This window comes from Vulpes lagopus, chromosome 21, assembly GCF_018345385.1.
Source record: "Vulpes lagopus strain Blue_001 chromosome 21, ASM1834538v1, whole genome shotgun sequence".
Lineage (NCBI taxonomy): Eukaryota > Metazoa > Chordata > Mammalia > Carnivora > Canidae > Vulpes > Vulpes lagopus.
This window is the reverse complement of record NC_054844.1, coordinates 13,964,795-13,983,265: the sequence shown is the minus strand read 5'-3', so window position 1 is coordinate 13,983,265 and position 18,471 is coordinate 13,964,795. Positions and strand designations below refer to the sequence as shown.

The 18,471-nt window shown below is 37.5% G+C and overlaps 1 protein-coding gene across 1 annotated transcript; it reads left to right on the top strand.

Moving 5' to 3' along the window:
- Positions 1-86: 86 nt before the first annotated feature.
- Positions 87-16,511, top strand: WBP11 (WW domain binding protein 11). Its single transcript, XM_041736767.1, has 12 exons — positions 87-238; positions 2,022-2,135; positions 2,600-2,631; positions 3,473-3,566; positions 6,405-6,601; positions 7,667-7,800; positions 8,009-8,208; positions 8,777-8,968; positions 11,569-11,670; positions 12,100-12,393; positions 13,380-13,562; positions 14,634-16,511. Exons 2-12 carry the CDS (start codon positions 2,072-2,074, stop codon positions 15,065-15,067), a joined length of 1,926 nt encoding a protein of 641 aa, XP_041592701.1. The 5' UTR covers positions 87-238; positions 2,022-2,071; the 3' UTR covers positions 15,068-16,511.
- The last annotated feature ends 1,960 nt before the right edge of the window (positions 16,512-18,471 follow it).

Genomic DNA, 18,471 nt, shown 5'->3' with positions numbered 1-18,471 from the left:
AAGAGACTCTGGTCCTGGGGGTCTTGGTTCCTCTCTATGGTCCCAGGGCCGAGAAACGCTGTGATCCTGGATCCTTAGGAATAGGAAGTGACGTAAGGATGGCGGAGGGGCGCGAGGTTTCAAGATGGCGGTGGCTGGGTGGCTGACCGGCAGGCTGAGGTGAAGGCCCCTACGAAGTGGAAGAGGCCGAGAATCGTTCCCTCCCCGCTTCTCGCAGTCCCAGGAACCCAGCAGAAGTGTGAGTGTGCAGGGTTGTCTCACTCCGTTTCTCCATCTTTCTTTCCCGTCTCGGCCCCGGGCCCTGCGCGGCTGCCTCGGGGACACCAGGCCCCTCCGCCCCGTTCTTCCTCTCCGCGGTGTGGGTCTCCCGGGTCGGGGGCCGGGGGATCTTGGAGCCCGGAGCGGTGCGGCTTCTAGCGGTGAAGCCGCAGCTCGCCCGAGTCGGTAAGCGCCTTCTCTTGGCGGCCCGTTGGCGGGTTGCTTTGGATTTGACGTCTTCATGTTCCTCGAGTCAGGATCAACCGTCTCTGTGGTTTTGGCAGTTGCTGGTGCTGTTGTCTCTCTGGGTGGACCTGGGCTCAATCCCGCTTGAACCCCGGCCTCTTCGGTTCAGTATAGGGGTTCCCCCCCGCCCCGCCACGGTTCTGTGGCGCGATTTCCTTATCGTTTCTCATTTAGACAAAAAGCGGTTTGTGCAGACTAGGGCTGCATTGTCTCCTGTAGAAATTCTTCTAATTCTTGCCTGTTTTTTGTTTCACCTGTGCGAGAGGAGGGTCAGAACGGTAGCCCGAGGGGTAATTGAGAGAGGACAGCAAGGAAGATCACAGGCCATCAAAAAAAAAAAAAAAAGAGAGGCTGCATTTATATTAATTTTGCTTGTTTCCGCCTACCTTCTCACCTTCTCCCACTTTTTCTGAGAAGGAAACCCTGGACAGGGTCAGTTAGTTGCCACTGGAACAGCTCTGAAGCATTTAGCAGAAATGAAGGCATTTGAGCACTTGCTGAAAGAGGCCTTAACCAATGAACTTTTCTGACAAAATCTTCAAGGAAGAAGGGAGGGTATTATAATTAATTGTGTGGGTTACTGGAAAAATTGACCTCATGATCGTCCCTTTCACACCCTTTAAAAGTCTACTTTAAAGGGGGTGAATTTGTCAACTTTATTATTGGAAAAGAGTAAGTATTAAAAAGTTAAACAATTGGAATAAGAGAAAGAAGTAAAATAGCAGTGTCTTAGGTTAATAAAAATATTGACTTGCAAAATATTTTCCCTCAAACACAGTCATCCCTTTCGGTTACCATAAAAAAAAATAGAAGTCAGGAGTCAAGTAGGTGCTAGTAGAATAGTTCATGTCTTGGCGTTTTTGGACACTTCTTCGTGTAATACTTTCATTTTTAATATTTGCACTCTTAGTTACGTTGTTAGCTCTTGCGAGTCAAAAATTACATGTGAGTTAGAACTAAATCTGAATTAGATTAGATCTCTCTCTCCATGGGGAGAGACAAGGGAGACATTTGTTGTTGAACCCAGATCATTACCCCATTCCCTTTTTATTCCTCTTTCACCCTACATAAAAACAAGGGGAGGGTGTAGGAAAAGGACTACTGGCTTTTCATATTCATGGTTTATCCTATATTAAAGCGGTTTGTGATTTTTTTTTTTTCAATTTCAGAATTAGTCCATGATCCATTAAAAATGTTAACAATCAAAGGAATGTTACTTTTTAGGACACATGGGTGGCTTAGTGGTTGAGCATCTGCCTTTGGCTCAAGGCGTGATCACCGGGGTCCTGGGATCAAGTCTCTGCATCAGGCTCCCCCAGGGAGCCTGCTTCTTCCTCTGCCTATGTCTCTGTCTCTCTCTCTTTGTGTCTCTCATGAATAAATAAATAAATAAAACCTTTAAAAAAAAAAAAAAGGAATGTTACTTTTCAAGAGATTGGTAGAAAGAAATTTTGTAATATAAGAAGGAAGATATTTTGTAATTATCAGAAGAATAAACTCTGTCTTTGTCTTTGCAGGGTTTTTTGTTTTTTTTTAATGAGCCAGGTAAACCATATAAATTGTCAACATGGGACGGAGATCTACATCATCCACCAAGAGTGGAAAATTTATGAACCCCACAGACCAAGCCCGTAAGTGTCCATTGGTGTGGAATGATAAAGAAGAGGAGTGATAAAAATTGCAAGCAATGGAGAATCTATTATGTCTTAATTATAAAATCAGCGTTGCTAGGAGTCAGTTAGTTGTATAAAGTTATCCAGTGTTGTAGGCACATGATGAAACATTTAAACGTGCAAAAAAATTAATACTCATATGTTTAATTTGATTGACTTGCCAAGTATAATTGGCTTGAAACTTTCTTTTTGTATTTGAAATTTTGGACAGACTAGTGTTGAGAAACTTAAAGCAAAAATCTCTTAAGATTTTGGTTGACATAATTAAAGGTTGCTATTGGCATCTAGTGGGTAGAGGCCATAGATGCTGCTAAATGCAATGCACAGGATAGCCTCCCACATTAATTATTATTTGTATTAAATTAGAGAAAATGCAAGTGTTCAGGATTTGAAAGTTTTATATTTTCTCTGTCTCTCTCAAGGAAAAGAAGCCCGGAAGAGAGAATTAAAGAAGGTATGATTTCAGAAGCATCCTATTACCCCTAAGTGACGTTTCGTACATCTTATTATTTGGGATTAGTGGATTTCAAAACAACGTTTACAATTATTTGTCAGAAAAGATACTTTATGCTTCTTATAACAAACAATAAAATTTACTAAGCCAAAATACTGTACTTGGAAACTGAACTGAAATAACTTTACAGATAAGCTCATGATATCCTAATATTGTATATTTGATTATCTTTCCCACTGAGTTAAATAGATATCTTTGAAAGGATTTTTTTTGTGTGTGTGCTATTAAAGTATACTACTTTGTTAAAAGCTACTGATTTAGTGAGTGAAAATAAATGTGATTCTGAGTAGCTTTGTGGGTTCGTTTTCCTTATTATGTACCTATTGAGTTTGTGGCAAAGTGTTTTCCCAGAATAAGACAGTATTTACTTTTTAGTGTCATTCTTTAATACCTGAAAGAATACAGATTTTTAATACTTTTTAATTGAACTTTTCCTATTGCACTGGTTAGCATCAAATCCTGTAAAACTTTTCTCTAGTATATATAGTTTTAGAATTTAGCCCAAAAAAAATCTTAATTTTTTTAAGTAATTGCTAAAGATCTCACAAAATTAAAAGAACTCTTTGCCTTAGAAAGCACATGTACTAAATAGTGATTATCTTTTTGTCTAAAGTTGAAACTTTTTTTGAGAGCCAAAAATGACATGGCTTTGTTATGGTGGTTGAAGCAAGTGACCAGAAATCAAGAAGTTCAACTCAATTTAAATAGATTCTTGATGCAAATTGAAGTAGAATTTCAGGAAGGTCCAATTTTTTAACACAGTGCTCTTTTTTTTCCTAAGAACAAAAAACAACGCATGATGGTACGAGCTGCAGTTTTGAAGATGAAGGATCCCAAACAGATTATCCGGGACATGGAGAAATTGGATGAAATGGGTAAGAGTTTATTTTAAAAGGCTAGATTTTAGAGCAGAGGTATAGTCTGATACACAGAGGCAGGCAAACAGGTAATGAGTAAAGCAGCACAGATATAAGAAAAACAGAAAAGCATGATGACATTTGACACTTTGGGTTTAGTTTTAGCATCAGAAAAACAATGGAATGATGGGGAGCAGTTGCACACTGGGGATCTCCTCTAGAGTAAGATGGATGCTGTTATTTAGCTTGAACTAGTTGTTGAGAGACGACTGAAATTTTTTTAATGTTGGCAACTACCATGTAAATCTAAATATTAGGCTACCATGAATTTATCAGTTCCCCATTTTTTCCAGTGAGAAGATAAGACGCTTGACCCACTAAGTAAGGTGGTAGAAGAAATTGTGAACTACTTAAAATCTAATTTTATAGAATATCATATATATCATTAGGATATCTCATTTTTTCACATTTTTTTGAATGATTTTACTTAGTTTCTTCACATACATCTTCAGTATCACTACTTTTTGTCATAACTGGAATCACACAAGATAATCCTTGCCTCCAAGTTGCTTCAGAATTCCCTGTGTGATGTTCCCATAGGAAATTTTATTGCAACCCGTCTAATATTTTTAATATTAGAACATGAGATTTTTAATTGTTTTGCATCCTGCTCCTTTTTTTTTTCGCATAATGAAATGATCTTGACAAGATTTGTTTTCAAAGGTACTCAGTTTAAGTGGTTTGCCAAAGATCAGATAGTAGGTGAAAAAGGTACAGTGGATCTCAATAATACATTAAATGGGTTGAAAAAAAAATCCAGGGGCGCCTGAGTGGCTCAATCGGTTAAGCATCTGCTTTTGGCTCGGGTCATGATCCCAGGGTCCTGGGAGTGGACCCCATAATGAGCTCTCTGCTCAGCAGGGAGCCTGCTTCTCCCTCTGCCTCTGCCTGCTGCTCCCCCAGCTTGTGCCCCCTCCCCCATCAAATAAATAAATAATCTTTAAAAATAAAAAAGTCCAGTTATGTGGGGTTATGGTTTTAGAGGTTCTTTTAATAATGTAACGTAGCTTGTGCATTTAGCCTGGGCTAAATTAAGTTTTATTTAATAATTAGTTCTGGATCAGATTGCTTGATCCCAAATCTTTCCCAGTTCAGCTCTAACTGATCCCATTTGTTGCCTCTGGTTTAAATATTACTGTGGGCAATTGTTATCCCTAGAGTGTCAAGACATTAAATGACCTATTAAATTCAGATTGATTTATGTGGTTTTAAAAGGAGATAATAGTAGTAATGGAGGTTTATTGAGCTCTTATTTTGCTACGCACCAGTTTTTTCCATATGCTATTTAATCCTTAAAACAACTTTCAGGTAGGTGTATTAACCTATTTTATGGATGAGGAAACTCAGGCACAGAGAGATTGTATACTTTTCTCAAGGTCATGCTATTAGGAAGTAGCAAACTGGGATTAAAACTGAGGCATTCAACACTTTCATTAATCACACCAAGAATAGTGTATGATGTAAGACTATCCTCTTCTGAATAAATCACCTAGGTTAAAAGGATTTAGGGAAGAAGATAATTAACCTTGTTATTTGTTTAAAAAAAAAAGGAAAAGGAGGGAGAAGGGAATACTGTTCAGGGCTCAGTGCAAACTAGTTTAGGCAGAAGAAATACATATATTGACTCCCATAATTGGGAAATCCCAGAGGGAAGCCTTCCTAGAAAACATAGGTATGGTTATTGAGACTGTTCATCTGCCTGGTCTACTCTCTTGTTAGCTTCATTCAGCATATTGCTAATGAACTGCTTGGGATGGGAAGTAAGAATATGTGCTTGGAACTGGTGGGAGACAAGGTTGCAACTCTAGGTTTATTTTATCCCTCCTGTAAAGGAGCGTCACACTCTCACATTCACAGAGTCTCAGAGAATGATATGGTTTCAACTTGAATCATGTGCCAGTTGATCTCTGAGTCAGTCACTGGTGAGAAGAACAGAGGGAGGCACGTATAATTGACCAGGCAAGCTCGGGAGTCTTGTGCTAATAATCCTTTTTGGGGTAGAAGACCTGAAATTAAGCCCCCTGTTGAACACATGGAAAGAGAAAGAATTATATGGTAGTTAGACAATATCAGTCTGTTATAAAAATAATTAAGCTGCAAGCTGAACACCACAGGATATTTTGTGATCACTTAGTCATCAAAGCTTTGTTGTGAGTAGTTCATGTCCACATTTTCCAGATGAAGAAGCTAAACATAAGAGAATTCAAGTGCCTAAGATCTCAGAATTAAGTGACATAATTAATCTGTCTGGCTAAAGCCTCACTATGCTATAGCAAGTTGTTAGCATAAATAAAAATTTATTTTTATGTAATTTTTATGTAATAAAAATTTACAGTAATGATCAAAATCAACTAATTAGATGACATTAGACTTAGAAAGTAAAATTAATGGCTATCTTAAAGGGGTGGAATTTAAAAAAATACCTATTGCACTTCTTTTTAATAAAATTTAAAATTTTATTAAATAAAATTTAATTTAATAACATTTAAGATATAAATCCCTGTTAAAAGCTTTATCATATAAGGAGATTTTATGGGGCAGCCTGAGTGGCTTAGCGGTTTAGCACCGCCTTCAGCCCAGAGCGTGATTCTGGAGACCTGGGATTGAGTCCCACGTTGGGCCCTCTGCATAGAGCCTGCTTTTCTTTCTGCCTGTGTCTCTGCCTCTCTCTCTCTGTGTCTCTCATGAATAAATAAGTAAAATCGTAAAGGAGATTTTATTAAGTGATATAGCTAGTTGATACCTAAATGAAGTGACTCTTTGTTTTGAATCTCAGTATCTGCTCTTTTCTTTCAGAGTTTAACCCAGTGCAGCAACCACAGTTAAATGAGAAGGTGCTGAAAGACAAGCGTAAAAAGCTGCGTGAAACCTTTGAACGTATTCTACGACTCTATGAAAAAGAGAATCCGGACATTTACAAAGAATTGAGAAAGCTAGAAGTGGAATATGAACAGAAGAGGGCTCAACTTAGCCAATATTTTGATGCTGTCAAGGTAATCAAGTTTCTCTAGAGAGGTAAACTAAAATGTTATATTTAGATTTGCTTTTTAAATTGTTAATGGGAGAATTGGTCATGATGAACTTCTTCCTCTTGGCAGTTTCCTATCAAATAAACTTCATCATGGCAATTTCTTGTCAAACTATCTCATGAACCAACCAATCTTAGTGATGTATATTTATACAAGAGAAATTAATCCATCTGCCAGTATAGTAATAGCCAAAAACTGGAAATAGCCCAGATGTCCATTAATAGGAAAATGAATAAACAACCTAGAATATTTATAAAATTGAATGTACTCAGCAATATAAAGAAATGCTCTACTGATACTCAAAACAACAGGAATTAAGAAAAAAATTTAATGGATAAATCTCAAAGCATGTTGAATTTCTATCATAGTTAGGATTCCATTTGTATGAAATTGTAGGACTAGCAGAATTAATCTATGAATGAAAGCGTTTGTAACGGTGGTTGCTTTGGGATAGTGTTAGGGATGATTGAGAAGAAATGTGAACTAGATGCATTTGTCAAAACTCAGAATTTAATTTCACTGGGAATTTTGTCTCAAAAATGTAAAAAAACCAAATGGTATAATTTTTGCAAAGCAGGTAGTATAGGTCCCCTTTTACAGATAAGGAAACCAAGGAACTTGCTTAGTCATACAGCTAGTATGTGGCAGAAATCCAACAAAGACTAATTTTAGAAACCCAAGCTCTACCATTGGATATATAGTATTTATAAGTTAATTGATTAAGTGTTATTTATCATACAGAATATTTAAAAGGATGGCTTTACTTTTAACAGTTAACCATAACCCAAAAGGATAAGTTAATAATAAGGGAGAAAAACAGCTGAGTTTTGTTTCTTTTAAAGATGATAGAGATTCTTTCCATTCATCAACAGACTTTGGAAATGTTGACAAATACTGATATTCTTGTTTTTCCTGATACTTAATGTTAGGTAGAAAGCAAATCCAGGTTATGAAACAGCAGATACTGAATTTTAACTGTTGAGTTTGTGGGTTGCTCTTATACTATTGAAAGATTTTTCTCTGTTTCAGAATGCTCAACATGTGGAAGTGGAGAGTATTCCCTTGCCAGATATGCCACATGCTCCTTCCAACATCTTGATCCAGGACATTCCACTTCCTGGTGCCCAGCCACCCTCCATCCTTAAAAAGACCTCAGCCTATGGGTGAGGAAGCAGTAGCATAATTAAATAATATTTATTAAAAGTACCTTTTGACTGTCCACTGCCAAAATTATTGCAGTGGGAATTAAAAGGCAATGGGAATGTAAGCAGTGCCTTACTTGATTAAATGTGAGGTAAGAAATTCCTTGAAAATATTTTAGAAGAAGAAATAAATATTGTTAATGTGATTACTGTAAAATTTTCTTTACAGACCTCCAACACGGGCAGTTTCTATACTTCCTCTTCTTGGACATGGTGTGCCACGTTTGCCCCCTGGTAGAAAACCTCCTGGTCCTCCCCCTGGTCCACCACCTCCTCAAGTCTTGCAAATGTATGGCCGTAAAGTGGGCTTTGCCCTAGATCTTCCCCCTCGCAGGCGGGATGAAGACATGTTATATAGCCCAGAACTTGGTAAGGAGTGACTGTTCCTTTTTCTCTTGCAGCTTTTCCACTGTCATTTTTTTATGTTGGTCCTGTTTAACATCTTGTTCACCATCCTCAGAACTTAGGAGATAAATCATGATTACATATACTTACTAACAGATGGATAAATCATAGAATTTACCCAAGAAAAACCAACACACATTAGGAAGTACAGAAATATTTATTGTGTTTTAAATTAGGCTTTTTTTTTTTGAGATTCCTTAAGCCTTGGATACCTGTTTTTTTTTTTTTTCACTTTTATTGCTATCACACCAGAGCATAATTGTATATAGTCACTGATGTGTGTGTGTACCAGTTTCTAAGTAGAATTTGTTTTCAAATTTAAACTTTTTAAAAAATATTTTACATTATCAAAAAGATTTTAAAACTATTACCAAACAGAAATATTGTCAGACTATATGAAGAACTATTACATACAGAGTCATTTTAAATAATGAAGCTATTCTGAGTTAGCACAGTTTTCTGTGTTTTGGTATACCATGAAGTAGAGGATCCAGTCATCTTACTTGTTTCCTGCTCCCTTCTCCCTTTTCAGCTCAACGGGGTCATGATGATGATGTTTCCAGCACCAGTGAAGATGACGGATATCCTGAGGACATGGATCAAGATAAGCATGATGACAGTACTGATGACAGCGACACTGACAGGTCAGATGGAGAAAGTGAAGGGGATGAATTTGTGCACCGTGATGATAACGAGAGAGAGAACAATGAAGAAAAGAAGTCAGGTATGTGCAAATGAAAGTTCATGGTATTGATAGTAGCAGACAAGATGAAGGTCCTGATTTATTAGTGTATCTGTGAAAGTAATTGTGGAGCACCTTGAAAAGAAGGGTCATAGTTTTATTCATCTTTATATCAAAAAACTCAAAAGTTCTTGATACATAGTCCTCAGTGGACATTTGTGAGGGGAAAAAAATTAAGCAGAGTATGTGATAAAGAAGTCTATGTAATAAAGTTCACTTTGAGAGAAAAAGAGCTATTCAACAGCATACAGATGGGCTCTTGTGGGTCTGTATAGGAACAAAAGAATAACCACGTAACTATGTTGATTGAGAAAGCTATATTCATATCATTGGGGTTTTTTTGGTAAGTCTGCTTAAATATTTTTTTAAGGTTTTATTTATTTATTCATGAGAGACAGAGACAGAGAGAGAGAGAGAGAGAGAGAGACGGGCAGAGGGAGAAGCAGGCTCCATGCAGGGAACCCAATGTGGGACTTGATCCTGGGACTCCAGGATCACGCCCTGGGCCAAAGGCAGATGCTAAATCGCTGAGCCATCCAGGGATTTCCCCCTACTTAAATGTTTTTATCTGGAGCCATTTAAATTTCTGTGTTCATTTTGTCTCACATCAACCAGACCATAATTATAATTCTGGTACACCTGCAAGTAGACTCATGATTTAATGGAAGTATCCATAATATATGATATATATCCATTTGATTATTATAAAATCAAACTGAGTTATGTGTACTTTTAAAAAGTAGTTAAGGCATTCATCAAGATAAGTTTAAGCATCATGATAGATACTGAGCAATACAAAATGTATAATCTGCCACACCTCTGTAGTCTTTGAGTTTCTTTTAAAATTATTTTTGTCAGAGGACCTGCATGGCTCAGTGGATTAAGCATCTGACTCTTGATTTCAGCCCAGGTCATGATCTCAGGATTGTGGGATCAAGGCCAGCCGCCTGTTCACACATGCAAGCGTTCACATGTGCTTGCTCTCTCTCTAAAATAAATAAGATCTTTTAAAAATAAATAAAAGCAAAATTGTTTTTGTAGTCTACAACAACATATTTATGTATTTGTAATACTGCTGATGTTCGTATCTGAAGTGATGAGAAGTCCTTGCTCTGGTATTTCATAAGAATCGTGGTTGCAAACCAAACAGCTGTCTTAAAGGGGTGGATGGAGCTCATAACGAAAATTATAGACGACTTATATAGGAGCTAGTACTAGAAAGTACAGAGTTCTTAGAGCCACAGCAGCTTCATTTTTCTCTGGCATCGTGTGATCCTTTGCCTCATTTTTCTTTTTTTCTGCCAACTTGTTTTACTTCTACATATTTATCAATGGATGTGTGCTGAAAGTGGCTATCCTGTGATTTGACATTCAACTAAAATTTGAGTTTCTACTACACGTAAGGAATTTTCCTAGACCAACAATACAAAATAGATAAAACTAAAGCCCTGCCCACATGGAACTTTGTAAATGTTTACCAACTGCTCCTAATTTTGTACCATTTAGCATGATGTTTAATTTAATAGTGTCTAGTGGATAACCTGATTTGTCAGGTTAAAAAGGTGCTTTCTATTCCAAGTTTGCTAATAATTTTTATTATAAATATTTTATAAGCATCTGTTGAGATGTTATGGATTTTAAGTTGTGTACTGTAATGAATTCTATTCATGGCTTTTCTATTGTTCAACCTTATTTTGCATTTCTGGGACCAACCCTATATGTTTATGATGTGTTTCTTTTAAAGCACTGTTGGATTCAATGTGGTTATAAAATTGGCCCTTGAACAACATGGGGGTTAGGAACACCGACCCTCTGCACAATCAAAAATCTGTGTATAACTTTGAGTCCCCCACAGTTTAGCCTACTAATAGCCTATTGTTGACCAGATTTTTTACTGATAACATGAATAATCAATTAACACACGTTTTGTTGTTGCATGTATTATATACTACATTCTTGCAATAAAGTAAGGTAGAGAATTTTTAAGGAAAATACACTCTCAGTACTGTACTATATCACAAAAAATCCACTGTGCAAGTACCCACTCAGTTCAAACCTGTGTTCAATGGTCAATTGTATTTTACAATTGGTTAGTTTTGGTATCAAGGTTCTGCTAGCTTCATATGTTCTGGATTGCATTCCATCTTTTCTGTTCCCTTTTATAGGAAATATCTGTAATTTAATGTTTGGCTGAACTTCTTTATAAAATTATTTGGGCCAGGTTAAAAATAGATTTTTAACTACCATTTCAGTTTTATATGTTGTAGTCTTACCACTTCTGTGGCCAATTTTTATAATTTTTATTTTTTTAAAGAAATGTCTATTATCTGGGTGTTCAGTTTTACTGGCATAAAGATGTTAATGGTATTCTTTAAGTTTTTGAAATTTATAGATTTTAAATCACAATAACATGTTTACCACCAGTTGGCCCTTCTTATACTTTCTTTTTATGGCTGTTTTCTATACTTAACTTCTGCCAAATAGTGAGCAGCATCCTATCTAGTGCTTTATCACATTATATAGGAAACATTTGCTGAGTTTTGTTGTTCTAATCCACCCTATTCTCTCCCTCTACCCCTTAGGTCTGAGTGTAAGATTTGCAGATATGCCTGGAAAATCAAGGAAGAAAAAGAAGAACATGAAGGAGCTGACTCCTCTTCAAGCCATGATGCTTCGAATGGCAGGTAAGACCGGGAAAGAAGAGTGAAATCACCTTTGGGTATTTCCTCCTGCCACTTCCTTTACATACATTTTCCTATTTAGTGTCTCAACAACTCTGAAGTAAGTAATAAATCCTTGTTTTTAAAAGTTAAGGTTTGGAGACATTTGGAGACTAGGCTGCCCAAGGTTACCCAGCTAGTAAGTGGTTAAACTGGCATTTAAATCCAGGTCTGTCTTGTTCTAAAGCCCAGGCTTGTTTCACTGCTCCAGTAGCATAGATGAGTAGAATACTATCTTGATTCCTTCACATCTAAGTAGTTTATTAAAGAAGGCTAGTTACTTGTTAATTTTTAAAAAGCACTTAATTGAGCATGTGTTTGCAGGCATTGCTATTTTGCAGGCTGTAAAAAATGAATCAACTCCCATTTCACCTGGTTTAAAATTTCTTCTAGGTCAGGAAATCCCTGAGGAAGGACGAGAAGTAGAAGAATTTTCAGAGGATGATGACGAAGATGATTCTGATGATTCTGAAGCAGAAAAGCAATCACAGAAACAGCATAAAGAGGAATCTCTTTCTGATGGCACATCTACTACTTCTTCACAGCAGCAAGCTCCCCCACAGTCTGTTCCTCCTTCTCAGATACAAGCACCTCCCATGCCAGGACCACCTCCTCTTGGACCACCACCTGCTCCACCTTTACGGCCACCTGGACCACCTACTGGCCTTCCTCCTGGACCACCTCCAGGTAAGTAAACACTGATATATTGTGAATAATTAACTAAGTCTACCTGTGATTAGAGTGACGAAGTCATTCTGAAAATATATATTAGTAGTGATGTTTTGTTTTTCCTAGTATAAGTCGCTAGGAGATAAAGGATAGTGCAATTTACTTATTCCTATGCCACCGTTCACAGTTCATAGTACTTCTGACAGCCCTCTTTTCCTCCAAAGCTCTTCTCTTTGCAGGGTTCTGTAGCTCGGAGGTTAGCAGGCAGAAACAGGAGTATTGAACCTGGGGCTTTCTTTAGTACTGTTATTTTTAATGACAAGTTGACCCAATTCAAAATTGATAGCTAATGAGATTAGGGTACAGTAAATACTATCAGGCATCCTTCCTTGGTTGGGAATTGTTGGAAGTCAGTCTTTAGAGACAAAGGGGATCAGTATTAATATAGTCTTTGGCATACAAGAATGAGAAGTTTGTTTTGAAGTTTGAATTTGGCAATTTATGATTTTATAGTCCTTCATCCTACAGTTGGCCAGTTAGGTTTTCTTCGCTTGAGTTCATCCCTTTTTGATTGGTGGTGCAAAGCACATTACCTCTCCTGTGTCATCTTCTGTCATCCTTGCCTACATATCTTCCTGTGTTTCAGGGGGAATGCTTAAAGCATTCTGCTTTATATTCCATTTTCAGCTTATTTTTGAACCCACTTAAAAATCTTTTCCTCTTTGTTCAGTTTCTAGCCCAGCAGAGCTGTGCTTAAAAAAAGTTATATTTTTTATCAGTATTGGGAAATAAAGAGAAATGATCCATAACAAGTTTAGCACTCTATCTCTGGTGCTCAGATATTTGTTGAGTGAATTCTTTTTCCACCTGTGTTTTGATCGGTTTTTGAAGTTACCTGATTTCAAGTTAAAATGCTAAGTCAGACCACATTCGAGTTATCTTTATACCAGTTACGACTTGGTATGTATTTCTCTTACATTAGTTTGTCATTTTTCTCTTTTCAGGAGCTCCTCCATTCCTGAGGCCCCCTGGAATGCCAGGACTCCGAGGGCCTTTACCCCGACTTTTGCCTCCAGGCCCACCACCAGGCCGACCCCCTGGCCCTCCCCCGGGTCCACCTCCAGGTCTGCCTCCTGGCCCTCCTCCTCGGGGACCCCCACCAAGGCTACCTCCCCCTGCACCTCCAGGTGAAGCTTTTAATTTCTACTACAAAAATTTAACTATTATAGATTTCATTTGCTCTAAGACATATTTTCACATCTCAATATCCTGAAGTCAAAGGGTATCCTAAAATGATGTTTTTTAACAGCTTTTGGCCTGGGTTTAAGTTGAGTTCTTCCACAGAGTATTTGCACTGGATTCTCCTTGTCCTGAGAGGGGCTTTTCCCAGCCAGAGACCACTTGGGATTAAATTCTCCATTTGAGTAGTGTGTTTTATGGGGGTAGGGGGCAATTGTAAAGTCATTCCATATATTTCCATATATTTTTTAAGTATATGTACCAACTTAAAGTTTGAAATTACAAGGCACATTTCCATGTGCTTTTATCATAGTGTACCAGTGTATTTCTGGCTTATTACACTGTCCCAGTCTAATGTGAAGGCCTCCTTTGAAGCTCCCCAGCTTGGACTCTCCATGGTATCTGGAATAATTATGAGTCTATATAAGCAATAGTATCTTAGGTTCCACGAAATTTGGCATTTTTATTCAGTCTTAAAAGTGGCATTTGAAGAAAATCAAATCTGCAGTTTTGGGTAAATGACAGTGGTGTTGTCTGAGCCATCAAAGGACTTGAATTCTTTTCCATTGGTGGTAACATACCATGATTAGTTACATTCATGTTCTCTGATATTTAAAATTTCATTTCCTGGCCATTGGGTTACCTTTTTCAGGGGAGGAATGGTGTGGAAATCAGTAAATAATGCATGAGAATGTAACTCCCAACCTTGGCCTTGATAACATGTCTAGTATACAGCTAGAGTAGAGTCTTGGGCTTTCAGAGTTGAAATCATACTTGAAACCAGTTAGTGTTGTTGACTTTGTATTGTAAGACAGTACATTACTCAGAAAGGAAGAAAACCTAAATACAGGGGTATAGACTGAAAGTGAATATTATTTCACAATAAAATATTCCTTACTATCAAAATCTATTCCTGAGCATCATAGTTTCAGCTTGTTTTCTATAAATTGCCCATGTTTAAAAAATTGTCAGCCTCTGTTTCTCATGGTGTTCACCTGCCTGTTTTCTCCTTCATTTAGGCATCCCTCCACCTCGTCCTGGCATGATGCGCCCACCTTTGGTGCCTCCACTTGGACCTGCCCCACCTGGGCTTTTCCCACCAGCTCCCTTGCCCAACCCGGGGGTTTTAAGTGCTCCACCCAACTTGATTCAGCGACCCAAGGCGGATGATACAAGCGCAGCCACCATTGAGAAGAAAGCCACAGCAACCATCAGTGCCAAGCCACAGATCACTAATCCCAAGGCAGAGATTACTCGATTCGTGCCCACGGCATTAAGGGTACGTCGGGAGAATAAAGGGGCTGCTGCTGCTCCCCAAAGAAAGTCAGAGGATGATTCTGCTGTGCCTCTTGCCAAAGCAGCTCCCAAATCTGGTCCATCTGTTCCTGTCTCCGTTCAGACCAAGGATGATGTTTATGAAGCTTTCATGAAAGAGATGGAAGGGCTACTGTGACAGCTCTTAATGCCAGAGCGTTTCTGTTCATACCAGAGGTTGGTGGGGAAAGAGGCTTTTACTAAACTTAGTGAAAGAGTGACTTTCACTGTCAGGGTATTTTTAAATTTCAGTTCAAGGAATATCCTAAAGTTTAGCCTTGTTCAGAATTTATTGCATATAAGAGAGGATTATTTCATTCAGAATAAATTGGTTATTGAAGCAGTGCTGCTAACATCCATTCCCTTTCATACCACCGTTTTCATCCGGTTTGTTCCCCTTCTCCAATTTTTTGGAAACTTGTGATCGAGGGGATCTTGTTACTTATTTGTTTTGATTCTCTTCTTGTGTGCAGTGGGCACTGGAGTAGAGATTTCTGAAAAAAACAGTTTATTTTACCCCATCTTGCCTTTTGTGTTTGAGTTATTTTAATATTTTCTTGTAAATATTTTGTAATATTTTAGTGAAATGGATCGCAATGTCATTTCCTAATACAAAGCAAGATATGTGGGAAGAAAATGTACAATTCTTTGATTAAAATTATTTCCCACTGACCTAAACTTTGAGTGTTTCGTGGACTAAATAAATAAATGTTCTACACCAAGATATTCTCTGTGTTACTGATGATATATAAATATGGTATCTGTGTTAGGGGCAGTAAAGAAGCAAGGATTTAAAAATCTCTGTTTTAAGGAACTGCCATTGCTGGTACAGAATAAGAATCTTATTGAAAATATTGTTAAAACTAAGTTTTAAATTTTAAGGGATAAAGAAAAGAATTATTTTCCTTCGGGATTATACTGGCTTTGGAGAAATTGAAAGGTTATTTATTGTATAGAACATGAATCTTCTCAAGGATTATTTACTTTTCCAGAGCTTTGTGAGCTTAGTGATGGGAAAAGCTTCTTTTAAACTGTGTCTAAATTATTAGATAGCTAGAGAAGGTGACTACTATTATTTTATTGAATTTGTCAGTTTTATGAGCTTTTATTATTAAAAGACAAAATGAATGCTCAATATTGTTAATTTACATTGATATCATTTTCTTTAAAAAGTGCTTTAATAGCTAGTTCAGCTAGCCAGTAATCCTAATAATTTTCACAGATATTTTCTCCATCTTACAGATGAGAGTATTGAAGCTAAAGGAGTTGTGTGAATTAGCCAGTGGCCCAAAGTATGAATATTTTATGAACAAAGAAACACACGCACAGTGAGACAATGTGTGCATTGAGTTTAGACTAGACATACCTATTCTTACTTTGTATCTTAAATACCTGTCACATGAATCCCATGTCATCAAAAATTGGTGGTATCCTAAAAAAAATAGTACAATAATATGATAAGGCTTTTATTTTCTTGCAAGTGATTCCTTGATGGATTTTTAGATTTCTCTTCTGAGATCCTTTGTGTATGAAACTTTTCTTGGAAATTACTCTTTCAGATTAAAGCAAGTCTTGTCAAACCAGTCTATAGGTCATTTTGGATTTTTTCTTTTTTTAAGATTTTATTTGAGACCGTGAAAGTGTAAGCAGGGGGAGTGGCAGAGGGAGAGGGGGAAGCAGGCTCCTTTGTGAGCAGGGAGCCCGATGTGAGGCTTGATCCCAGGGCGAAGGCAGATGCTTAACCCACCGAGCCACCCAGGTGCCCTGGGCTTTTTTTTTTTTTTTTTTTTTTCAGTATAGTCATTTAGTATCACCAGTAAGTGAATAGAATATTTGATCATTTAGATGCTAGGATGGAACACCATTCTATCATCATTAAGTCAATATTATACTTTAAATGTAAACAATTATTTGGTATTTGGTCTGTAATATTTTTAGTGTTCTTGCTTGAAGTTTATATTTTTTCTGAGATTTCTGTTTTCACATTTATTAGGCTGTTCAGTTTATCATAAAGTCATTTCCTAGTATCGCTAGTTTTATTTTCTGAAATGTCAGCTGTAAAATCTGGCACATTTGTATGTTACCTCTATTTGCAGGAAAGGGTAACCCGTTCAAAATTTGGATAGGTTCTGAGTCGGCATTTGTCATGATCATAATTCACACTGTGATTTCAAAAAAATGCTTGGGTCAATGTTAAGCTTGATAAAAATCTTTAATCAGATAATATGGATAAATACTGTTTCCTTCTCAGTGTCATTTTATTATATAATAATTGCCCCTTAAAGTCGTTTTCACAACAGTCTGCCAAGGCATGGAATCAGCATAAAGCCTTAGATGACATCCAAAGGTCAGTTTAGTTTCGATTCTAATTTTTTTGCACATTCCAATTTGTGCCCCTTATAAAACATTGCTTTGTTTATACAGATTCAGGAGGTATTTTTTAATATTTTCTTAAACTCTTTTTTACTTCAAGTAATTCTTCAGGCCACAAGATGCCACAATCACCACCCCATATGGAACTGCACACTCATGTTTTGTCTTCAATTCCAACTGCAGCAGGTCTAATACGTGGAAATGGTCATCCACCAGGATTGGTTTGGAGGACAGGCCTTGCAGCACTCCTGGAGTTAAAACCTTCACTGAGCAGGGCTGTACATAATTTCTATCCACTGGGTCCTGGGTTCAGGTATAAGTGAGCTGTGGGGAAATTTTTCTGTTCTTTACATTCCTGGAATTAAGAGCTTTTAGCAAAGGTCGGAGCTGGGACTTCTGTGAGACCAAAATAACTGTCTCCCTACCACAGTTCTCTTATTTCTAAGAATGCCTATGAGTGTGGCTGTGAAGGAAAGTAGATAGGACGGAGCAGGTGCTAAGGACTGAGCAAGCACAGGGGTTTTGCTGGATCAGCATGTGCAAGTTTGCTGAGGCTTAAGATCAAGGAAGGAGGGACAGGTTGGAGAATGAAAAGAGTGATTGATGGAATGAGCTACCTGAGGGTTTGGGGAGGCATGCACATCATAAACTTCTGCAGATAGTCTCTGAGCTCCTACTGTGAGCTAGGTGCTGGGAAAACCATGGCAATCAAAATCAGATGTTCCTATCCTCATAGAAATTTCAAGAGATAAGCATCAACATCTATATACTTCTATCTCATACCTTGAATACAGTATTTACCAATGCTAATTTTTTTAAAGAATTTATTTTACTTAACCTGTGCTCATGAAAAATTTGGAAAAAAAATCTGACAGCTATTATATGCTATGTGCCAGTGAAGATATAATTCATCATACCTTTATAATCTTTTTATGCTTTAAAAGCTTTTAAAAAAATGGAAATGTTGGGGATTCCTGGGTGGCTCAGCGGTTTAGTGTCTGCCTTCGGCTCAGGGTGTGATCCTGGAGTCCCGGGATCAAGTCCCACATCAGGCTCCCTGCATGGAGCCTGCTCCTCCCTCTGCCTGTGTCTCTGCCTCTGTGTGTGTGTCTTTCTCATGAATAAATAAATAAAATCTTAAAAAAAAAAAATAGGTACAAACTTAAAAAA

Bases quoted from the DNA above. Each gene is read 5' to 3' on its own strand.
- WBP11 (XM_041736767.1), top strand. From the start codon at position 2,072: ATGGGACGGAGATCTACATCATCCACCAAGAGTGGAAAATTTATGAAC. The intron at 2,632-3,472 runs GTATGATTTCAG...TTTTTTCCTAAG, and splicing joins GGAAGAGAGAATTAAAGAAG to AACAAAAAACAACGCATGAT. The intron at 12,394-13,379 runs GTAAGTAAACAC...TTCTCTTTTCAG, and splicing joins TCCTCCTGGACCACCTCCAG to GAGCTCCTCCATTCCTGAGG.